This window comes from Penicillium verhagenii, assembly GCF_028828195.1.
Source record: "Penicillium verhagenii strain IBT 33310 chromosome Unknown utg000006l_segment0_segment0, whole genome shotgun sequence".
Taxonomy (NCBI): domain Eukaryota; kingdom Fungi; phylum Ascomycota; class Eurotiomycetes; order Eurotiales; family Aspergillaceae; genus Penicillium; species Penicillium verhagenii.
In genome coordinates, this window is record NW_026643170.1 from 2689829 (window position 1) to 2708260 (window position 18432).

An 18432-nucleotide genomic window follows, 5' to 3' on the forward strand; every position below is an offset into this window, starting at 1 on the left:
TGCTTCTGGGCATCGAACGCCTTGCTGGGAAAAACTAAGATTGATGCAATACATATATTCAATTTGACTGTGCTTTTTTTCCCCCGCCCTTACTGCCAAAGTCCTAGTTTCATGCAATTCAAAGAGTACCACTTTTGTGCAATGTGATGTAGCTTGCGACGGTCTGTTTTGTTGGACCGCGTCCGAGGGACCTTGTTCACCAGAATAAACAGCGTAGGTACCATATGGATGGGCATTTTCGCTGATAGCTCCGCTTTCATCTTTTGCACCAATTCACTGACCGGATGACTGTCCATGATGGGGTGAAAAGAAATCAAATTGTCAGAATCGGTGGCACTAAGGTTCGTCGTAAGGCCGGAACGATAGACAAACGCCACCAGAACAGGATTTTTGTGCTCTTCGACCAAGCCCAGTATATCAACGATTGTAGCGTCTCCTGTACCTAGCAACCTCCGTAAAACGTACTCCACTCCGGTACACTCGATACGATTCCCGTCTAACTTTAGGATAGTATCTTTGCGTCCCATATGTTCCACAGTCCCATCGTGTAAATATCGTCCCAGATCGCCACTCCGATAAATTCGCGATGTTCTCGCACGGGAGGGATGAAGCTGGGCGATCCATGCCGGTGTAGACTTGAGAAACCCAAGGCCAGGCTTCTGGCAGACCTGATCGAGATAACCACGGGCAAGATGGGGGCCTTCGATCAGTATTTCCCCCACTGCACCGACAGGCACGGGCACTTCGGGTGATGCAGGACTGGCGATCCAGATAGCACCGCTGCCACTGCGTCCAACGATTGCGCTTTTTCCAACCTCCAGGTGGTCATTATACGCACAAAAAGTAGCGGCTTCGCCCATGCCGTACTGATTGACCAATTTCACATGGGGCTTCCATCTCATTAATAGGTCGTCTGACACTGACTCACCACCAATACAGACGAGGTTCAAGGAAGGAACATCTTGAGGAGAAAATTTGGCAGCGACCGTGGGTGTTAAGAAGGTGGTATTGGCTTTGAGGGCGTTTAAATTGTCAATCAGAGCTGACACGGCTTTATCTGGGGTTGGAACGCAGCAACATCCACCCGCCACTAGCGTTGTCAAATAATCGTTATTACTGATGTCAAAGGCATAGTCATCGAACTGAAAGACACGGCTATGGCGACCTAGTTGTAGAACTCGGTTGTAGTCCTTTATGGCAGTCGCATATGATCGATGCTCTTGGATGATTCCTTTCGGCTGACCTGTGCTCCCAGAGGTAAAGAGAATAAGACACGCATTTCGAGGAGTGACCAAAGGACACACGATGCCGGGTAAGAATCGCAGTCTATGTAGCATTTCTAGTGTGATACTGATCACATTTGAGACCATAGAGGAGTATCGGGACTGATAGGCCGGAGAAGTAAGTATAATCTTTGCGTCGACTCGATTGATGACATCCTTCAAGAAGATAGGCGGATCTGTCGCGTCAATGGAAACGTAGGCTCCACCAGATTTGAGGATTGCCAGACGGCTGACAATTGCCCATGTAGATTTTTCGAAACAGCTAATGACAACGGTCTCAGGCCCGACTCCCATATCAGCGAGGTGCCACGCTAGTCTAGATGTCAAATTGTCCAGTTCGGCATAGGTGAGGTTACCGTCCCAAGAACAGATGGCAAGATCATTAGGATGTGTAATAGCATGTTCCAAGGCCATATCGTGGAGAAGGACTTCATTGTACTCGGAAACATCCCGGGTATAGTGCTGAATAAGTTGTCGGTCATGATCAGAGCATAAGCTCAAACGCTCTAGTGGGCTGCGTGGAGATAAAAGTACTGCCTCTAATGTGATGTTGAAAGTTTGCAGTATGGTGTTCGCAAGGGCCTTGGAGATATCCGAAGATAAGAAAGCAAGGTGAGCTTGAAGCTTGTCATCTTCATGCGAGATTCGGAGAATGAGCTTTGTGTCAATGCACTTTCCAAGGCAGTATAATTAGTCACGGCATTTGACAAAGACGAGGGGAAATACATTATTACATTTGAAGTTGAAAAGGCCAATTCACGTTTGGCCATAGAAGCACTGTCAACATGGCAGACAGCCGATTTCAAAAATCCTTGGCTGTCGGGGGTGAAACTGACCCCTGCCAATCGATTAGGATTGATATTGGCCTCAATGAGACGGTAGTCTCGTAGTAGATCGGCAACTGTTTTGTCGGCATTCATTTCAAGCAACGGAGTACTTTGTCTCGGCTGACATGAGTCGCTGATATGGCAAAACCCATATTCGGAATGAAGGTCAAGATAGATGAATTGGGTGGGAGAGAAGCAGCGAACTGCGATAATCCAACAGATGTTCAACACTGTCGTGATTTTGAGAGAATGAGCCGCTTCTCTACCCATAGACTCGTCAAGTTGCGAACGTATTCCAGCAAGGAGTTCTTTTGCGCTCATGGAAAGTTCAAGATTAATCACATCTCTGGAAGAATGCGATAACTCGGTCATCCGAGACTTGACCATCGTAGATTGATGCAAACGCCTGTCCTTGGTTCCGATGAGGGCAGTCGCCATGATTTGGGACGACAATTAAGTTCAGGCCAGTGAGGAGCAGGGGAAATATATCAACAGATGTTATGACTGGTAGATTTTAACACTGTTCTGTGTACAAATTTTGACTAGTATACGTCAAAGAGGAGAATGGCAGTCATAGTGCTTGTGGGCTATATCTACGAGCAGAATCAGGAAGCATGTTTATTTGCGCCATGAGTATGGCTCTCATTCGATTCGATCCCAGTATGTATCCACCATCAAAGTCAAATCGATATACCACGATACTGTATACCCGTGGTCATAACAGGTCGTTCTGTTGAGATTTCATCTCTACCATTGCTTACAATACAATAAAAAATGTTGAGATAATACATACTTCAAATGTTCAACTATAGACCCACCTCTAGTTATCAGTTCCTGGGCAGCAACATATTAAAGGCCATTGAAATCGTGTATTAAACCGAAATTTCGATCTTTACCAGTATAGATAATACGCTACAAACCGTATCGGCATAGAATCGGACGAACTAAACCTCAGCTCGATTCACCCCGCCACATGGTCCTAAACCTGAATTAAAAAGTGGAGATTGTGTTTTATGGCGTCTGGCTAGTAATAATTCTGTAAGATACGCAGCATGATGGCTAAAAAGAACATCATACAGCCCGAGTCTAGTACACTGGCCCACATGTTTGCAAGCCGAAGGCTACACTGGCTACGTGTTTGCCGATATCCCCAATCGCCAAAATCCATTAGCGCTGCAGAATTGAAATTTTTGAAGATTTACGGCTTTACGGAGAGGTAATATCAGGTAACTGAGATACGTACAATATAGTGGTGTTTCGCAAGTATTTGAACTTGGGTACTTAAAGACCCGCTTTATGGCCCGGCCGCTTCACAGACCACCTCCTGAAGTATCTGTAAAGTTAAATACTTGTGAAACAATGCCATTATCAATGCGCCACAGTGGGGATACCGAGAAATCTATAGCCAGTAAGTGTAGAGCTATAGATCACGATTCAGTTGTATGTACTCCGTATTCGACTCAAAATATGCACGAATTTTTACTATGTATCTTCACAGTACGTAAGGAGTATAGGCAAGTCAACTCATTCTTTCCCCTTGCCGCGCCCAGCTCAAAACCCAAAAATTGACAATGGGGCTCAATCAGACTGGTCTCGCGCAGGACACTTGAGTGGAGGCCACATAAGCAGCAATGATCTCAGGTGAATCGCCTCTCTCTCAAGAACTCGTAATCAGGCAATGCAGACTTGACCCAATCCGCTATCTTCCGAGCGTCATCTTCACCAAATTCCAATTGCCACTTCTGTACCTCTTCCTGTAACGAAATCTCCCGTTTGATCTTCTCCGGGTTGATACATGTTGAAGCGAACAGCGTATCCCGCATCCGCCTCTTCCCCGGGTCGGTATTTTCCAAGGCTTCCTTGCTTGCAGGTTCCCATGAAAGCTGCAGCTTTGATGAATCGAGTCCAACAGTATCGCAGAACCGTTCTATCATTTCTGGGTCTGACATGTAGTCTTCTGCATCAAGAACGATGGGTCGAGGAAGGTTTGCGTCTGAACCAATTTGCTCCCACAATGCCAGATACCAGTCGTACAGGCTGCGTGCCCAACGCAAGGTCATGGCAGTTTGAATTTCGCCTTTCATTGCCTCTCTTTCCTCGGGAGTTTTTGCCCAGTGCGTGGAATATGTTCGGTAGTACGAAGGAAATGCAACGGCAGGATGCCTGATCAAGAGCACAGGGAACCACGATGCAAGGAACTCATCAGGGAAGACTGTAACGTTCGGTGGAAGATCTGGTAGGCTTAAGCAAGACATCTCTGAGTTTTTCACTTTACAGAGCAGTTCATGCTTTGCCGCAGAGTCGGCAGGGCGGACTCTTGTCGCGGGGTCAATCACGAACAACGCATGCTCTTTGAGGACGATGCGCTTGTCCCCTGCTGCTTTCACAAAGGCCTGCAGCTGATCGAAGCTTTCTTGGTAGATGTTTCCAATTTTGCTGATTTCATGGCTGGACCAATCTCCCAGTGGTTTTTCCAGACAACCCGACTCTTCCAATACATTCAATGCTTGCTGGCAGAAGTACTCTCCGGGGATAGTATTCGGCTGTCGGTCGGTGGCCAAAATGCGGATTAACAGGTTCGAGGCTGTACGAGGTGTTGTGATGAACCATAAGCGATTGAGCGGCATGGATTCCACTCTGGGAGAATTCGTACACATTGCGAAGAAATGATTGTAGGACCAGTAGCGTCTTAATTGCTGATCTTGTAGACCCTTAAGTATTATTCTTATCACCTTCATATTATTTATAGTATTCCTTATCAAAGAAAACTTCCGAGAAAGATCCCAATTCTAATCCTAATTTAGATAAATATAGACTAATTGTTGGTAATTTGAGGGGCTCTAAATTACAAGATGTTATGTACAGGCCCGTTCAATACAGGCTGTACTGTAAGATTGGAAGAAGGCTTGGCGTTCTTTCGGCCGAGGTACAGGAACCGTCGATCGGAAGATCGAGATTCAAGAACTGCATTTCCCTCTCTTCTACATACCAGCCCACTGTATATATCCACCTGCTTAAAGTGCATGTGGTGTTGAGGTGGGCGATCTTAGGGGCTGTTACAACATTGAAACTATGTATACATAGTCGATATATCAGGTTGAAGCATTCATTATGCGCAATCCTGCATGCTTTGGATTATAGCGGTAAGTTCGCTCACCGCTTATTTTGTTGTTGTTACGTCAGTTTGTTGACGTTATTGTTTATGTTGATCGAACCTGAAAGTGAGCTTTTGCGCTCGAATACTCGATGACTCCCGCACTTCTTGTTGGGTTTCAAGCCAAAGGTAGTTGATATCTTTCTACTACGTTCTTTGGAGACAAGCTTGAGTCTCATTCTTTATTCTAGACTCCTAGATTCCTTCTATTCCTTTGTTTATGCGTTCTTCCTTTGTTCTTTCTCTTTGAGCCTCGAACTCTATTTATTGTTCCCTTTGTTTTTTCTATTCCTTATCCGATGTCATCTGAGTCTCCTCTAGGATCTTCTGGATATATTTCTCTAGTTATATTTTACTAGTAGATATTAAGCTATAAAAGTATATAAAATTAAAAGAGCCTTTAGCTACGTGTTTATATATTTTTAAGAGGGAAAATAATGAGAAGGGATATATAGGAATTTACGACTAGGTAGGCGCTACCCCTTAGTCCCGATCACCCTGCTTGGTGAGAAATTCTACCCTATTCTTACCTCTATGACCCAGTCTGCAAAAGTCTCACCCATATCACCCACACTCGCCTAGAGAAATGACCATCGCTGCTCTAGGGTGATGGGGCTCTATTGACTATTAGCCATGCGTATATGAAAATTTACCTCAACAAAAAAAAATTTAAAAAAAAAACATACAACAGTCAGGATTCGCATGTGGTCACCCACCATACTACTAACTGACCGGCGTGTGGCTTAAGTACGGCTGAGCGGACGGGAAGCCCTGTTTTCCACACCCTATGGTCGTATGTACAAGATTAACAATGAAAGAGGCTGATGTACTGTGAAAACTATCAAATGGTAAAACTTTGAACCAAGGTACGGCTGTGCAGAATTTTCCGAAAAAGCAAAAGTCGAGGCTCTTTGAAATGGTAGGCAGGCGGATATATATCTGGTCAAGTCGCTGTTGACACTTGAGCCAGAGGCGCCAGGAAATCGAGCTTGCGACCACATCCAGATAGCAAGTCGGATACTTCAAATGTTCTTCTTCCTCGGTATACCATCGATCTGGCGTCCAGCATCGGCAGGCTTTGAACTAGCTAGACAGATGCAGCTGGGGTACTTCATAAAAATTGGAATAGACAGAAGTATGTCAATATACATATTAATGCCAAGCAGGGTGCCTCACCCTCAATGTTCCCCAAGTTTGCATGGTCCCGATGTCGTATATATATCACGACTTGGGCGCATCAAAATTGAGCACCTCTTCCATCCTGAATAAGAATTCATCGAAGTCAAAGCGGACATCTTGGAAAATACCGTCAAAGCACATTCGTGGGCCTTCCACCAGGGACTCACACCTACTCTGTGCGACTAGACCAGTAGGCTGTAAGATCTTGGCGGACAGGGCCTCAAAGGTACAAATGCACTGCTGAATATATGTACTCAGGTAGACATATGCACGGAGACCTGTCAAAACACCCTGCCATGATTGAGCGACTGAGTCAGTAAAGAGATCGGATCCGACCATGGCTACGAAGAAGATTACGCCAGCGATATGAAGGTAGTAAATACGCATTCACCAAGGGATGATATTGATAGGCTCACAAGGCTTTAATGTTTCGGTCACCAAGGTAGTGACACCTTGCGCGGCATCAACGCATATCCTAGCACATTCTCTCAGAAGCCGCTAGCTGATAGTTGCGGGATTGGTGGACCTTGATCGGCAATTTGATTTCATAGAGTCAAAGTGGGCGAGTATTGGCCTGCAGAGATAGATACGAGAATGGAGAAAACTATATAGTGGACGATAGTAGAGAAAAAATTCTCAAAATACAAAGAAATATCAGGACTAGCTTACCGAAGGTGTATCAAATAGCGCTCTATTAGGGTTCATCATCCATGTCTTTTGCCGATGACTTGTGCAATGGAGGTATTGATCGGTTCATAAGCATCAAGTACTGCACACACTCAGGAAACGGGTTCCCAAATAACATTGAACTAATCGACTCGGTCGGGAATAGCGCCCACACATATTGAAAATAAGTATTCCCCTCTTCATTCTGTAAATTGAATGGCACCCACTCCTGTCTTTACACTGCGAGCGCAAATATCACATTAAGGATACTGAGCCCAATGTGATGGTCTGTATACGCGAGGCAACTTTCCGTCGAAAATGACTTCGCATACATAGATCTGCGAAAACTGATCATAATCCAACATAGGCTCAGCCGGATATATGTGTCGCCAATATATATTGACGAGTTGATCTGCACGAGCGTGGGAGCACTTGAGGGCAGCTCGGTGGACCCCGAAAAAGGGAAGATCACAGGGATAGATCCAGATCTCCAAACAAGGGCACATCGACCAGTGGAAAAATATATGTCGTAGCTGGTGGGGCTCAACTAGCTCTCTCCTCTATAGCTTCTGCACAGCCATGCCACGAATCAAAGCTTTAATATTTTATGATCTTCCCAGTACATGAACCTCTTTTATTTGAAGTTCAGTACATACGACCATAGGGTGTGGAAAACAGGGCTTCCCGTCCGCTCAGCCGTACTTAAGCCACACGCCGGTCAGTTAGTAGTATGGTGGGTGACCACATGCGAATCCTGACTGTTGGATGTTTTTTTTTTTTTTGATCTTCTTGTTTTAAAGAAGCTTCATTTTCATTACTTGTGAAAAAACGGATTTGACCTGGGTCGAGTATAGATTGAAGGAGATCGTACAAAAAGAGACAGGTAGACAGACAGCCTGCGATCTTGCACATGTGTCTAATAAATTGCATAGGCCTCCAAAATCTGGAGTCAATAGGTATCTGTGTTCGTTCATCCAACCAGCTAGATGTTTTGAATGCAACCCACATCTAGTCGATAGTTAGTATATCTTCAAATTGGAAGTTTGTATTGTCGCTTGACACGCGGCTGGCCACACACTGACCCTTAATATGATAAATTTCATTTTCCTCCTCTCTTTGCCAGATTTTTGTTGAAATTTCCATATTGACAAAATGTTTAATTACAGCAATTGTAACCCCAAAAGAGGATCTACTACTCTCATCCGCCAAGTAAAGAAAACCGATTTCTTTCGATTCACGAATCACCTGAAAACCAGGTTATGTACGCTTACGTAATGGAATCTCCGTTGGAAACCGGCAAGTTACTAGGCAACCCCCTAGACTCTAGTGCTCATAGACACCAGGGCGGCATTGTGAATTTCATGATGTATAAGACAAGAAAGTCACAGCACGTATACAATCCTGGGCGAATATTTTAATTACGATCATAAACATGGCGACTGTTGCCAAAGGCCGACGATCCCATCGAAAAACAAGGACCGGCTGTTTGCAATGCAAACAAAGAAAAGTCAAGGTAGGACCTAGATGAATCCACTTCACCTAGACAATTTGGGAGGTCCTAATGTGTTCCAGTGTGATGAAAACAAACCTGGCTGTCAAAACTGTACAAGACGCGATGTCGCGTGTTCGTTCGCTGAAGTTCCACGTCCAATCTCGTCCAGCCATGAACAGCCTACCGCCTCACCAGGAAGTGCCACTCCAGTCGCCTTATCGCTATCTCCAGCTCATCAAAGTCTGGACTCACAACCTACCATTCCAACAAACCTCCAGGGATTTGACATCTTCGACATGCAGCTCTTACATCATTTTATGACGACCACTTGTTACACTTTATCCCGGGCCCCAGTTGTCCAGGCAGTCTGGCGTGACGAAGTACCTCAAATTGCATTCACAATGCCAGGTGTACTACACGCCATGCTGGCCGTCTCGGCCCTGCATCTCGCCTGGTCCGACCCATCCAAGGCGACTGCCTGTATTGCCCAGGCACACCGGCACCACAACGTCGCAGTCCAAACCGTGACACCAAACATACAGTCCCTCGCTTCTGAAAATAGTGCTGGGTTGTTTGTTTTCTCATCACTTACGTGCATTTTTGCATGCGCCAACGCTCAGTCCACTTTCGTTGGTTTATTTGAACACGGCCATCTCGCGGAGTGGGCTCACCTTTTCCGTGGAACTCGGACAGTCGTGGACTACAGTAGTCAAGACTTCCATTTCGGACCCCTTGGTCCAATGTTTACCCACGGGACTAATGCATCGATTAATCGTCGAAGCCCAGAAGCACTACAACAGGGACAGATGTATGTTTGGGAGTTGAAACAACTGATCTCTCGCGAATGTTTGCACGACGAAAAATTACAGCTTGTTTATGACCGGTCTTTGGAAGGACTAGCACGGACACTGGCGGTTGCTATGAAGCCTGGTGAGGGGCCAAGGCTTCAAACTGGTGAGGTTTTTGCCTGGTTGTTTGAAGCATCAAATGACTACCTAGACCTTCTGGGACAGGAGAAACCAATCGCAATCATCATCTTTGGATACTTTTGTGTGGCATTGTGTCAAATTGAATGGATGTGGTGGATTGAAGGACTTAGCACTCGGCTTATGACACAATTGCATAATGTGTTAAATGACGAATGGCAAAACTGGCTGAAGTGGCCGAAAGAGCAAATTGGTTGGACTTTACCCAACGCCAAATGAGAGCGCAAGGGGCTATATATAAGTTATACTTATGCTATGTCTTCGTCTCCGAACACACATGACTATTCGAGGGAAAGCGGTGAAGTGAATGCGAAATTACAAGCACCGCTTGGTTGTGGGTCAATGCACGGAGGGAAGAATTCGACCTGGGAGAACTCTCATGAGTGGATAGGGCCACTAGTCCCCACCAGAACTTTACCTTATACACCCCTCCCAGCCGGTGATTGTCCCAACCGGGAAGAAGTACGGAGTGACTAAATTGGGCCTGGGCCTACATAGGCTTGACGCCTCCTGGTCCTTCATAGTTCCTGATCTGCCGGTACAAGTGGGGTCGGAATTAGCTTTCCTGGCGAGTACAATCTTATATAAAAATACTAAATAAATCTTAGCAACTGTCATATCCGTCTCTTTGCAGTCTTTCTTCCCTCCTCTGCATCCTGCTATGTCTTCTCTGGGTCCTTGTCTCCCTCGAATCTCTCGAATGTCTCCTTTGGTTCCTGCTGTCTCTGGAATCCCTCGAGTCCCTTGTATGCAGAATAGGGAGGCTCATATGGGAAACCATCTCTGTCGTGTCTCGACACTTGCCCGGCAAATACCAGATCGCCCAAGCGCCCAGAACCACCACCATCTGATAGCCGTCGAATGCATACGATGGCCATTCATTCTCGACGAGAAAGGCGATTCCACCATCCATAGTCAACCGCACAATATTGCGACCGACTGCAATGATGGAAATTGCAAGTCCAAAAAGCTGGTTCCAATTTTTCCAACGTGGAAAAGCCGTTTTGCTGGCCTCTGTCGGATGGCGGCGCAGGCAAATCGACATGTAGATGTTTTCGGCAAGTGTGAACAGCCAAAACACCAATTGAATTACAAAAATTGCAATGCTCATTTTGGAAGCAACTTCTATGCTCTCCAAAGACTGAGATGCAACTGTCATTATACCTCCGACAGTCTGAATGATAATCAAGACTGTGTTGATAGTGAGGTATAGTGGTTGTTGCAAATCAATTGGAACCCAGCAAAACCTCGTCGCGCTGAGTGTTCGAGTAAAGTCGGTCATTGTCAGATTGACCGAGAACATTATCAAACTTGGTCCCAATAATAATAAAACGGATTGGAAGCCGTAGGCGACTCGGTTACAAGGGTCTTGCGATGAAAACAAGCGCGCTGTGTATCCCGACATTTGCGCTGCATACGAATATTTAGAAATTGAACATGAAAAATACCGACACTTCTTGTTCTCACTTACCAAGGCCTCCAAGGACAAAAAATATACCGGTCCATGCTTTAGCTCGAATCATGTAGAGGAGATGAGCAGTTGTCAAGACTGCAAAAACAATAACTGCCACTACTGCCAGAGCAAGGCTAGGGGTATACATGTACAGCTCGCATTGTGTAGACGTCATTGCGATGTGATGAAAAAAATGCGCAAAATGATGATGTTAAACAAAGATTGTGGCTAAGAAATGATTTCAATGCTTGCAGTCGTTGTGGTCATTGATCGATTCGGTTTCTTGAGGTCGTCTTTATAACGCAAGGTGAGTTAGGCAACCATTTAAGGAGATAGAGAAGTTGAAGAATGTTCAGTATTCAGAAATGCACGTCGTCCGGGGCGCTTCTGAGAGATTTGCGCTCCAGAGTGGAGACTACGGAGTACATTCGGTATTCTCCGCACCTCGTACATCTCTATTGTAGTTTTCCGAGGCTGGAGATCGACAAGCCAACTAAGCTTCAGGGTATGTGGGTGCCTATTTTGCAATTAAGCCACAACTCTAGCTTAAAACAACCTTATAGCCCCCAAATCAGGGTTAAGATGATGTAAAAATGGTTCAAGTTGGGCCGTGAGTGGATCCATCGCAAAATTTGGAGATGCCAAGCTTATTTCCGTCCATGGAGGTGGAGAAGACCCTCGGATTCGGACTTCTGGTAATGCAATTGGTTCAATTCAATGTGGGTCAGAGTCTCCACTCCTGGCCATTAAGGCCTTGACTCTTCCAGCCCACCTTGAAATCGCTAACTCTAAAATAAGAATCCGAAGTGCGAGCCAAAGTTCAGCAACCCGAGCAAATAACATATACTATGCCTGTGCAACAGAATTTGTTTTCCTGTTGCCTACGTGAGTGGCTTAGGTGACGCACTTCTACGATAAAATGGCACCGCTGGCCACTTAGGTATCTGAGGATATTAAACTGCGCAGATCACAACAGGATTTAGTTGTCTACTTTGTTCAAAGACTTTTTCTCGAGATTACGCGCCATCATGCTTCAAACGATCAACATATCAATGAGTGTCAAGTCCTTTGTGGAAATTTCGATCGGCATGGTATTTCTTTCCTTGTCTGCTCTGATGTAATGCACATCTAAGAACTCTCAGGACTGACAATTCTTCCCAGGGATTCTTGTATCTCGCCACTAACGTCATTTACAACCTCTTTTTCCATCCACTCAGTCGATATCCTGGCCCGATTTCTCACGCCATTTCCCGACTCCCATACTGTTACCGCGCCTGCAATGGAACCCTTCCATTCGATATGCTGGAGATGCATAAGCAATACGGCGACATCGTCCGCATTGCTCCAGATGAGCTGGCCTTCTCGCATCCTGATGCGTGGAAGGACATAATGGGCCACAAAAATGGGCAACCAGAAATGGCAAAGGCTAACTGGTTCTACCGTCCTATCCCACAGCCACTACATATTGCGAACGAAGATCACGAGGAACATAAAAGGCTGCGTCGGCAAATGGCTCATGGCTTCTCGGAAAAGGGAATGAGAGAACAAGAGCCTCTTATTCGAAAATACGTCGATCTGCTGCTTGAAAAGTTACATGACGCGTCCAAGACTGGTGGGCCGATCGTTCTCTCGGACTGGTACAACTTCACAACCTTTGATATCATCGGTGACTTGGCGTTTGGAGAACCCTTTGGCTGTCTTCAAGGCTCAAATTATGACGACTGGATGAAAAGTATCTTTGAATCGGGACGCTTTGGTACCATATTGCAGGGCCTGTCTTTTTATCCACTTTTGAAAAACATTATGTTAGCGATGGTCCCCGAGTCTCTAAAGGAAGCTCAAAGAAAACACACAGATCTCACAAAGGCTAAGATGAATCGCCGGATGGCTATTACTGAAGAACGCCCTGATCTGATAGAGGGATTGCTGAAGAAAAGAGATGAACTAGTAAGTTTTTCCATTCCATGATCCTTAGCATCTCTTACTGAATCTCCCAGAATCTCGATATGGGCAGGCTTATCTCCAACGCCGAGATTTTAATTATCGGTGGCTCTGAAACTACCGCTTCCCTTTTAAGCGGAGTCACCTATCTGCTTCTTTCCAACCTCGATGCTTATGAAACTTTGCGGGATGAAGTCCGTGACACATTTAGCAATTCAGAAGAAATTAATCTCGTCAGCGTTGGCAAGCTAAGCTATATGCTGGCTTGCCTTGATGAGGGGCTGCGTATGTACCCCCCCATTGCCAATGGGCTCCCTCGAGTCTGCCCAAAAGGTGGGTCCAGAGTCATGGATGAGTATATTCCAGAGAATGTAGGTCTCCTCGAAGTCCGTTCAATTATTTTATGTGATATCTCGTTAACTTTGGGGACTAAAGACATATCTCTCCGTCCATCATTGGGCTCTGTACCGTCGCGAAGAATACTTCACCGACCCCGACAACTATCATCCCGAGCGCTTTCTATATGATCCTCGGTTCAGGAATGATCGCCAAGATGCATTTCAGCCGTTCCATGTTGGCCCAAGAAATTGCATTGGTAGAAAGTGAGTTATCTATAGAGTCGACTGACAAACAATGCTAACTTTGGTTTAGTCTTGCCTATAGCGAGATGCGTCTCATCTTGGCCCTTATTATATTCAACTTTGACATGAAAATCGCCGATGAATCTCGAGATTGGATCAAACAGAAGAACTATTTGATGTGGCAGAAAGGTCCGCTGAAGGTCTATTTGACTCCGCGAATCCGTGAATCTTCATAATCGCTTTGGCCTCTAGTGTAGTAATTTTAAGACATATGGTATAATTTGGCTTGGATAACTTCATATTACTGAGTTGAGATAATTGAATTGTCCGTGCCGAAAAATCCCCAGTGTATCGTATGATGAATGAATGATTGAAGGTCAATCAATGGAGCCAAAGGTTTAGCAAAATTCAGGGGTCAAACGCGGTGGCAAAGCGGATACTTACGTTCTATCCACTTTTTTAATCTCTCAAGCGGAGTCAATGGAAGAGAGATCAATTGATTGAGGGAACTCGCGAGGGCGTGACAATTGACGATAGGGATAAAGCAGAGCAACTGATAATTATGTCGTTCTCAGGGCAAGTGTTACTTTGACGAAATCCGGATAGAACTTTTCATCGCCAAAATGAAATTCATGTAGATGGAACCTTGTAATTTGAAAATAAAACGGATGAATTTCAAGTATATCCAGGTATAACACGACATAGGGAATCTATAACACAACCAATCTCAAAATGCAAAAAGTCCAAAAATGAAACCAAACTCCCAAATAAAACTTCTTTTTACAGCGTCATGCCTCATATATGAATCACAAGCCGCTTGCAATTAGACGCGCAGCTCTCCCAATTCAGTCTCGGCACGCGAGCTCTTCTGCTCCCTGGAGTGGATAGAAGGGTTTCCACGAAGAACAACAGAGGGGTGGAAGGCGTTCATCACAATCATGACCAAGAACATCATGGTAGCATCGAAAACATACAGGAAGACCTCATGGCTGATAACGTAGCCACTGTTTCCTTGCGCGAATTCAATAACACGGTACACAGACCGGATCAAGATCAAAGCACTGGCGATGTAAAGAGCGAACAGAAGGCCGCGCCAATCGCGGGGAAATCCACGGACTTTTGAGTTCTCCGCTTCCTGGGTGGGCGATTGGCCGATTCTGATGTGGAAGAGCATGGAAGTGACGATGAAAGCTCCGAAGAATAGGAGCTGGACGCAGAGACCAGCCACGATGATCCACTGGCCAACAACAAGGAGGTTTGCAGATCCGCTGCTGCTCATGACACCGCCACCTGCACCCTGGAGAACGAATGAGAGAACATCTCCCATCACGAAGATCTTGGTCAGAAATCGAACGGGGACCAGGCTCAAATGCTCGGCGTTGAGGAAGACAATTATTCTACCGAGGACCATGTAGATGGATGCCGCGTAGAGGGTTGGAGCCAGTAGGACGAAGAGGGTTTGCATGGCATAGAGGGTGGTTGACGTTGTGTGGAAATGAGAGACACTGCGAGCTGCATAACCGATGATCTGGACTTCACTGGGTATTAGAATGCGCTCAAGGGCTTGATTTAATGGATGGTAGGGAGATGTTGTACTCACAGATACCTCCAACAATGAAAGGGTTGAAGTATTTAGAATGGGCAATAACGCGCTGGTAAAGGTGGAAAACAGTGGTCAAGAAGAATAAAGCTGTGAAAATCACCGCAGCCACCAGGCTGGGGGTGTACTGATAAAGCACAAAGGTAGAAGAAGCCATAATGGAGTAAAAGACTGAAGAGACTCTGGACACCTGGAAAGCGAATCGAGAGTCAAGTACTCAAGTTGGAGTAGAAAAGTTGAGATGGATATTCGACATAATTCAGGAGACAGCTTGCACCTTAAATAAGATTGTGGATAGAAATTTCTGATCTCAATCCACTGTTTTCGATCTCCAGGCAGCCTTGAATCGAGAGGCTGGGTAGTATACGAAATATGCTTATTTTAGGACCCTATCTTCCCCCACGGCGTATTCGTGGTTTTTTCCGAATCAGGCAAAAATACGAAAACCCGAGTACGAAACAATTGCTCCACTTTCTCGGCATTGAGCAAGAAATGATAATGCCAAGATTGAAGATCAATGATTCTTCTATGAATCTTCTATGAATCTTAAATTTTGATTGCGAATTCTTCTCCACTGATGTATTAAGTAAAGCCATGATCCTCAATTATTTCCATTCAAATGTTGCAAAGCATAGATAAACATTACATGCATCCAAATCCACATCGTTAGGTGGGTTTCGCCCGTGCGTCCAGGCCCTCGCCAGCCCCTGGGGAGATATGGGTTCTATACATACTAGTACCTAGTTCCTGTACAATAAGAGCATACACCACCTGGACGAACTTTGGAATGTGGTCCTGTCCGCCAAGATTGATAAAAAACCTGTAACTGAATCAACCTTGGGACAAAGCTCGTTAGACCAAACTTAACTATTACCGCCACTTTGTTAATTCAACTTAATTATCAAGCTATATTAACATTCAGAAGTTGGGGTTTTTTTTTATGTATTGAAGAGAGCGGGTTTATTGGGCGCCAGTGGAGTAAAATCAAAGTCAAATTGAAACCCTTCGGATAGCATCTACGCTATTCCTAAACAGGACAGTTCAAATGTTCTGTCTCGGGTTCGTATTCGCAACGCTCGCAATCGGAACTGGTTCTCTCTAGTCGAAAATCTTTTCAGGCCCCAATTAATTGATTTTGCCTTCAATAATCCCGTGTTGTTTCTCAGAATACATAGCATAGAGTCAGAAGTATGATTTGTCTTCATCAGCTAATAATTAAGCTGATTAATCAAGTACAATGTTATTGTTCATGGGAATCTGCGCTATCTGCGGTGATGCTTTCGCCCAGACGTTCTTTTCCACCAAGACCATAATCCTCTACGAGTAGAGAGCAGCAGAAAGACAGACCCGCTAGAAAAGCAAATGATATGAACACCGCGCGAAGACCTCTCATATATACTGCCAAGATGAGATCTTTATCACCTTGCGGAATATCAAGAGCCTTCAAGTTGAAAGCAGACGATACCAGTTTTGCAAGTACCTCTGGCCTTGATTTTCCTTTCAATCCGTTGAATAAAATATTGTTGAGAATAGTGCCAGATACTAAGGAATACGATCAACAATAAAAGAAAGGCATACTTCTTTAAGACTCTCACCTGTGATCCCCAACCCTCCGCCGATATCGCGGAGGAAATTTCGAAGGCCAGTAAGAACTGCACGGTCGGAATTTTCAGAGCCTGCCAGAAGACCGACAAGAACTAAGAAAAAAGAAACATGATTAGATTGATTGAGAGGTTCGGCTTTACGTTTATCGAACTTACTGGGCTGTAAGGAACACCCCACGCCGACTCCTTCAAAGATACCAAACACAACGATCATCCACGCGGGGGTTATGTTTCCATATAGGGTCTTCGCCGTGGCTCCTATCACCCAAATACCCGCCCCGGTAGTGATAACAGGGGTATATCGACCGAGCGATGCGACCACGGGGCCGTTCAACCCAGATGTTAATCCATGTGCAATGACCAACGGCAGTATTAAAGATCCCGCCATGGTTGGACTCCAGCCTCGAACATTTTGAAAGTAGAGAGGAATGTAAAAGAGGTTGCAGTGGAAAATCCAACCAATGATAAAATTCATTGCAAGAAGGATATTGGTTGAGCGTCCATATTGGAATAAGCGGACTGTTGCAGAGACGATCGGTCAGTGTGTTTTTCTACCGTTGCTCAGCGCACTTACATGGTAGAATTGGCAATCTCACATATCGCCATTCAATAACTAGAAACACGGAGAGCAAAGCGACACCACTAGTGAGCATCGCAATGACCGTCGGTGATGTCCATGGCATAGAAGCGCCCCCTTGAGACAAAGGAATCTGTCTCGATCAATAAATTTCGGCAATGAAAACTGTTGATGACCCCACAAACTTACCAAAATTAGAACAATAGCTAGCATGCTGCTAACAACGCCAAACCAGTCAACCATTTCGAGCTTCCTCCGCATTCCCCTCGTGGTCGGCGACCGTGGCAAAGCCAGAGCAAGATAAACCACAGCGACGCCCGCTAACGGACCAATGAACCAAAATGTGCATCGCCAACTAGTGCACTGTGTCAAAGCACCACCGATCAATGGGCCCAGCCCATTTCCCAGGGCAGTCGCAATTCCAATGATGCCAAACCAGTAGCCCCTCTGTTCCAGCGTCGTATAATCAGACACAGCTATCTGGACAAGAGCGTTGAGAGAGCCGGCGCCGAATCCGCTAAAGGCACGCGTGGCGAACAACTGCCCTTGTGTACGTGAAAATCCGGATGTCATGTTGCCCAGGGCCATTACAATAAGTGCAGTTATGAGGCATAATTTCCTTCCAAAGATATCGGATAGCCGACCGTTGATCAACTGAATGCTGGTGCTGGTAATCAAGAAGCTTGCGCCGACCCAAGAGATGGAGGGGCCAATATTGAGGCCATGTGCGATCGCTGGTAAAGCAGTTGAGACGGCGGTCTGGTCCAAGAAGGAGGTGAAGTGAACAAGTGCCAAGGCTGGAAATACAATCAAAAGCTGCCGGCGTGGTAGAACCTGGAATTGCTCATCTTGGAATGCTTGTGCTTTCGTGTTCCCCAGTAACGGGGTTTCCTCATCGCCCTTCTGTCTATCGTTAACCCGTGTGGGCGTGGAATTATCCATTTTAATGGGAAGAGGAATCGCCGCTGAAATAATTTTAATCTCGTACCTCACTCGGCGATTGCGATTTTCTTCACCCTTGTACCTTCCCTCTTAAACACCACAAGCGTTCATGATACACAAGAACAGGTACAGCAGGGATACAGTCAC

At 45.5% G+C, this 18432-nt stretch overlaps 8 protein-coding genes across 8 annotated transcripts; 2 read left to right on the forward strand and 6 right to left on the reverse strand.

Annotated features, from left to right (window-relative positions):
* Positions 1-89: 89 nt before the first annotated feature.
* On the reverse strand, positions 90-2548 carry N7466_006370 (non-ribosomal peptide synthetase; the record flags this gene model as incomplete). The annotated part of the gene is made up of 3 exons (XM_057165767.1): positions 90-1745; positions 1818-1955; positions 2018-2548. 3 exons carry the CDS (start codon positions 2546-2548, stop codon positions 90-92), a joined length of 2325 nt encoding a protein of 774 aa, XP_057021366.1.
* Positions 2549-3747: 1199 nt separating this feature from the next.
* Positions 3748-4737, reverse strand: N7466_006371 (uncharacterized protein; the record flags this gene model as incomplete). The annotated part of the gene is made up of 1 exon (XM_057165768.1): positions 3748-4737. One exon carries the CDS (start codon positions 4735-4737, stop codon positions 3748-3750), a length of 990 nt encoding a protein of 329 aa, XP_057021367.1.
* A 1748-nt stretch (positions 4738-6485) lies between these two features.
* Positions 6486-6782, reverse strand: N7466_006372 (uncharacterized protein; the record flags this gene model as incomplete). The annotated part of the gene is made up of 1 exon (XM_057165769.1): positions 6486-6782. The coding sequence occupies one exon, from the start codon at positions 6780-6782 to the stop codon at positions 6486-6488; it is 297 nt and encodes a 98-aa protein (XP_057021368.1).
* A 1759-nt stretch (positions 6783-8541) lies between these two features.
* N7466_006373 (Zn(II)2Cys6 transcription factor domain-containing protein) lies at positions 8542-9806 on the forward strand (the record flags this gene model as incomplete). The annotated part of the gene is made up of 2 exons (XM_057165770.1): positions 8542-8622; positions 8682-9806. 2 exons carry the CDS (start codon positions 8542-8544, stop codon positions 9804-9806), a joined length of 1206 nt encoding a protein of 401 aa, XP_057021369.1.
* Positions 9807-10246: 440 nt separating this feature from the next.
* On the reverse strand, positions 10247-11215 carry N7466_006374 (uncharacterized protein; the record flags this gene model as incomplete). The annotated part of the gene is made up of 3 exons (XM_057165771.1): positions 10247-10330; positions 10366-10997; positions 11059-11215. 3 exons carry the CDS (start codon positions 11213-11215, stop codon positions 10247-10249), a joined length of 873 nt encoding a protein of 290 aa, XP_057021370.1.
* Positions 11216-12092: 877 nt separating this feature from the next.
* On the forward strand, positions 12093-13798 carry N7466_006375 (cytochrome P450; the record flags this gene model as incomplete). The annotated part of the gene is made up of 5 exons (XM_057165772.1): positions 12093-12131; positions 12202-12987; positions 13038-13352; positions 13417-13583; positions 13633-13798. 5 exons carry the CDS (start codon positions 12093-12095, stop codon positions 13796-13798), a joined length of 1473 nt encoding a protein of 490 aa, XP_057021371.1.
* A 587-nt stretch (positions 13799-14385) lies between these two features.
* On the reverse strand, positions 14386-15319 carry N7466_006376 (RTA1 domain-containing protein; the record flags this gene model as incomplete). Its single annotated transcript, XM_057165773.1, has 2 exons — positions 14386-15095; positions 15163-15319. 2 exons carry the CDS (start codon positions 15317-15319, stop codon positions 14386-14388), a joined length of 867 nt encoding a protein of 288 aa, XP_057021372.1.
* A 1083-nt stretch (positions 15320-16402) lies between these two features.
* N7466_006377 (uncharacterized protein) lies at positions 16403-18285 on the reverse strand (the record flags this gene model as incomplete). Its single annotated transcript, XM_057165774.1, has 5 exons — positions 16403-16479; positions 16758-16859; positions 16923-17285; positions 17341-17476; positions 17533-18285. The coding sequence occupies 5 exons, from the start codon at positions 18283-18285 to the stop codon at positions 16403-16405; spliced, it is 1431 nt and encodes a 476-aa protein (XP_057021373.1).
* Between the last annotated feature and the right edge of the window lie 147 nt (positions 18286-18432).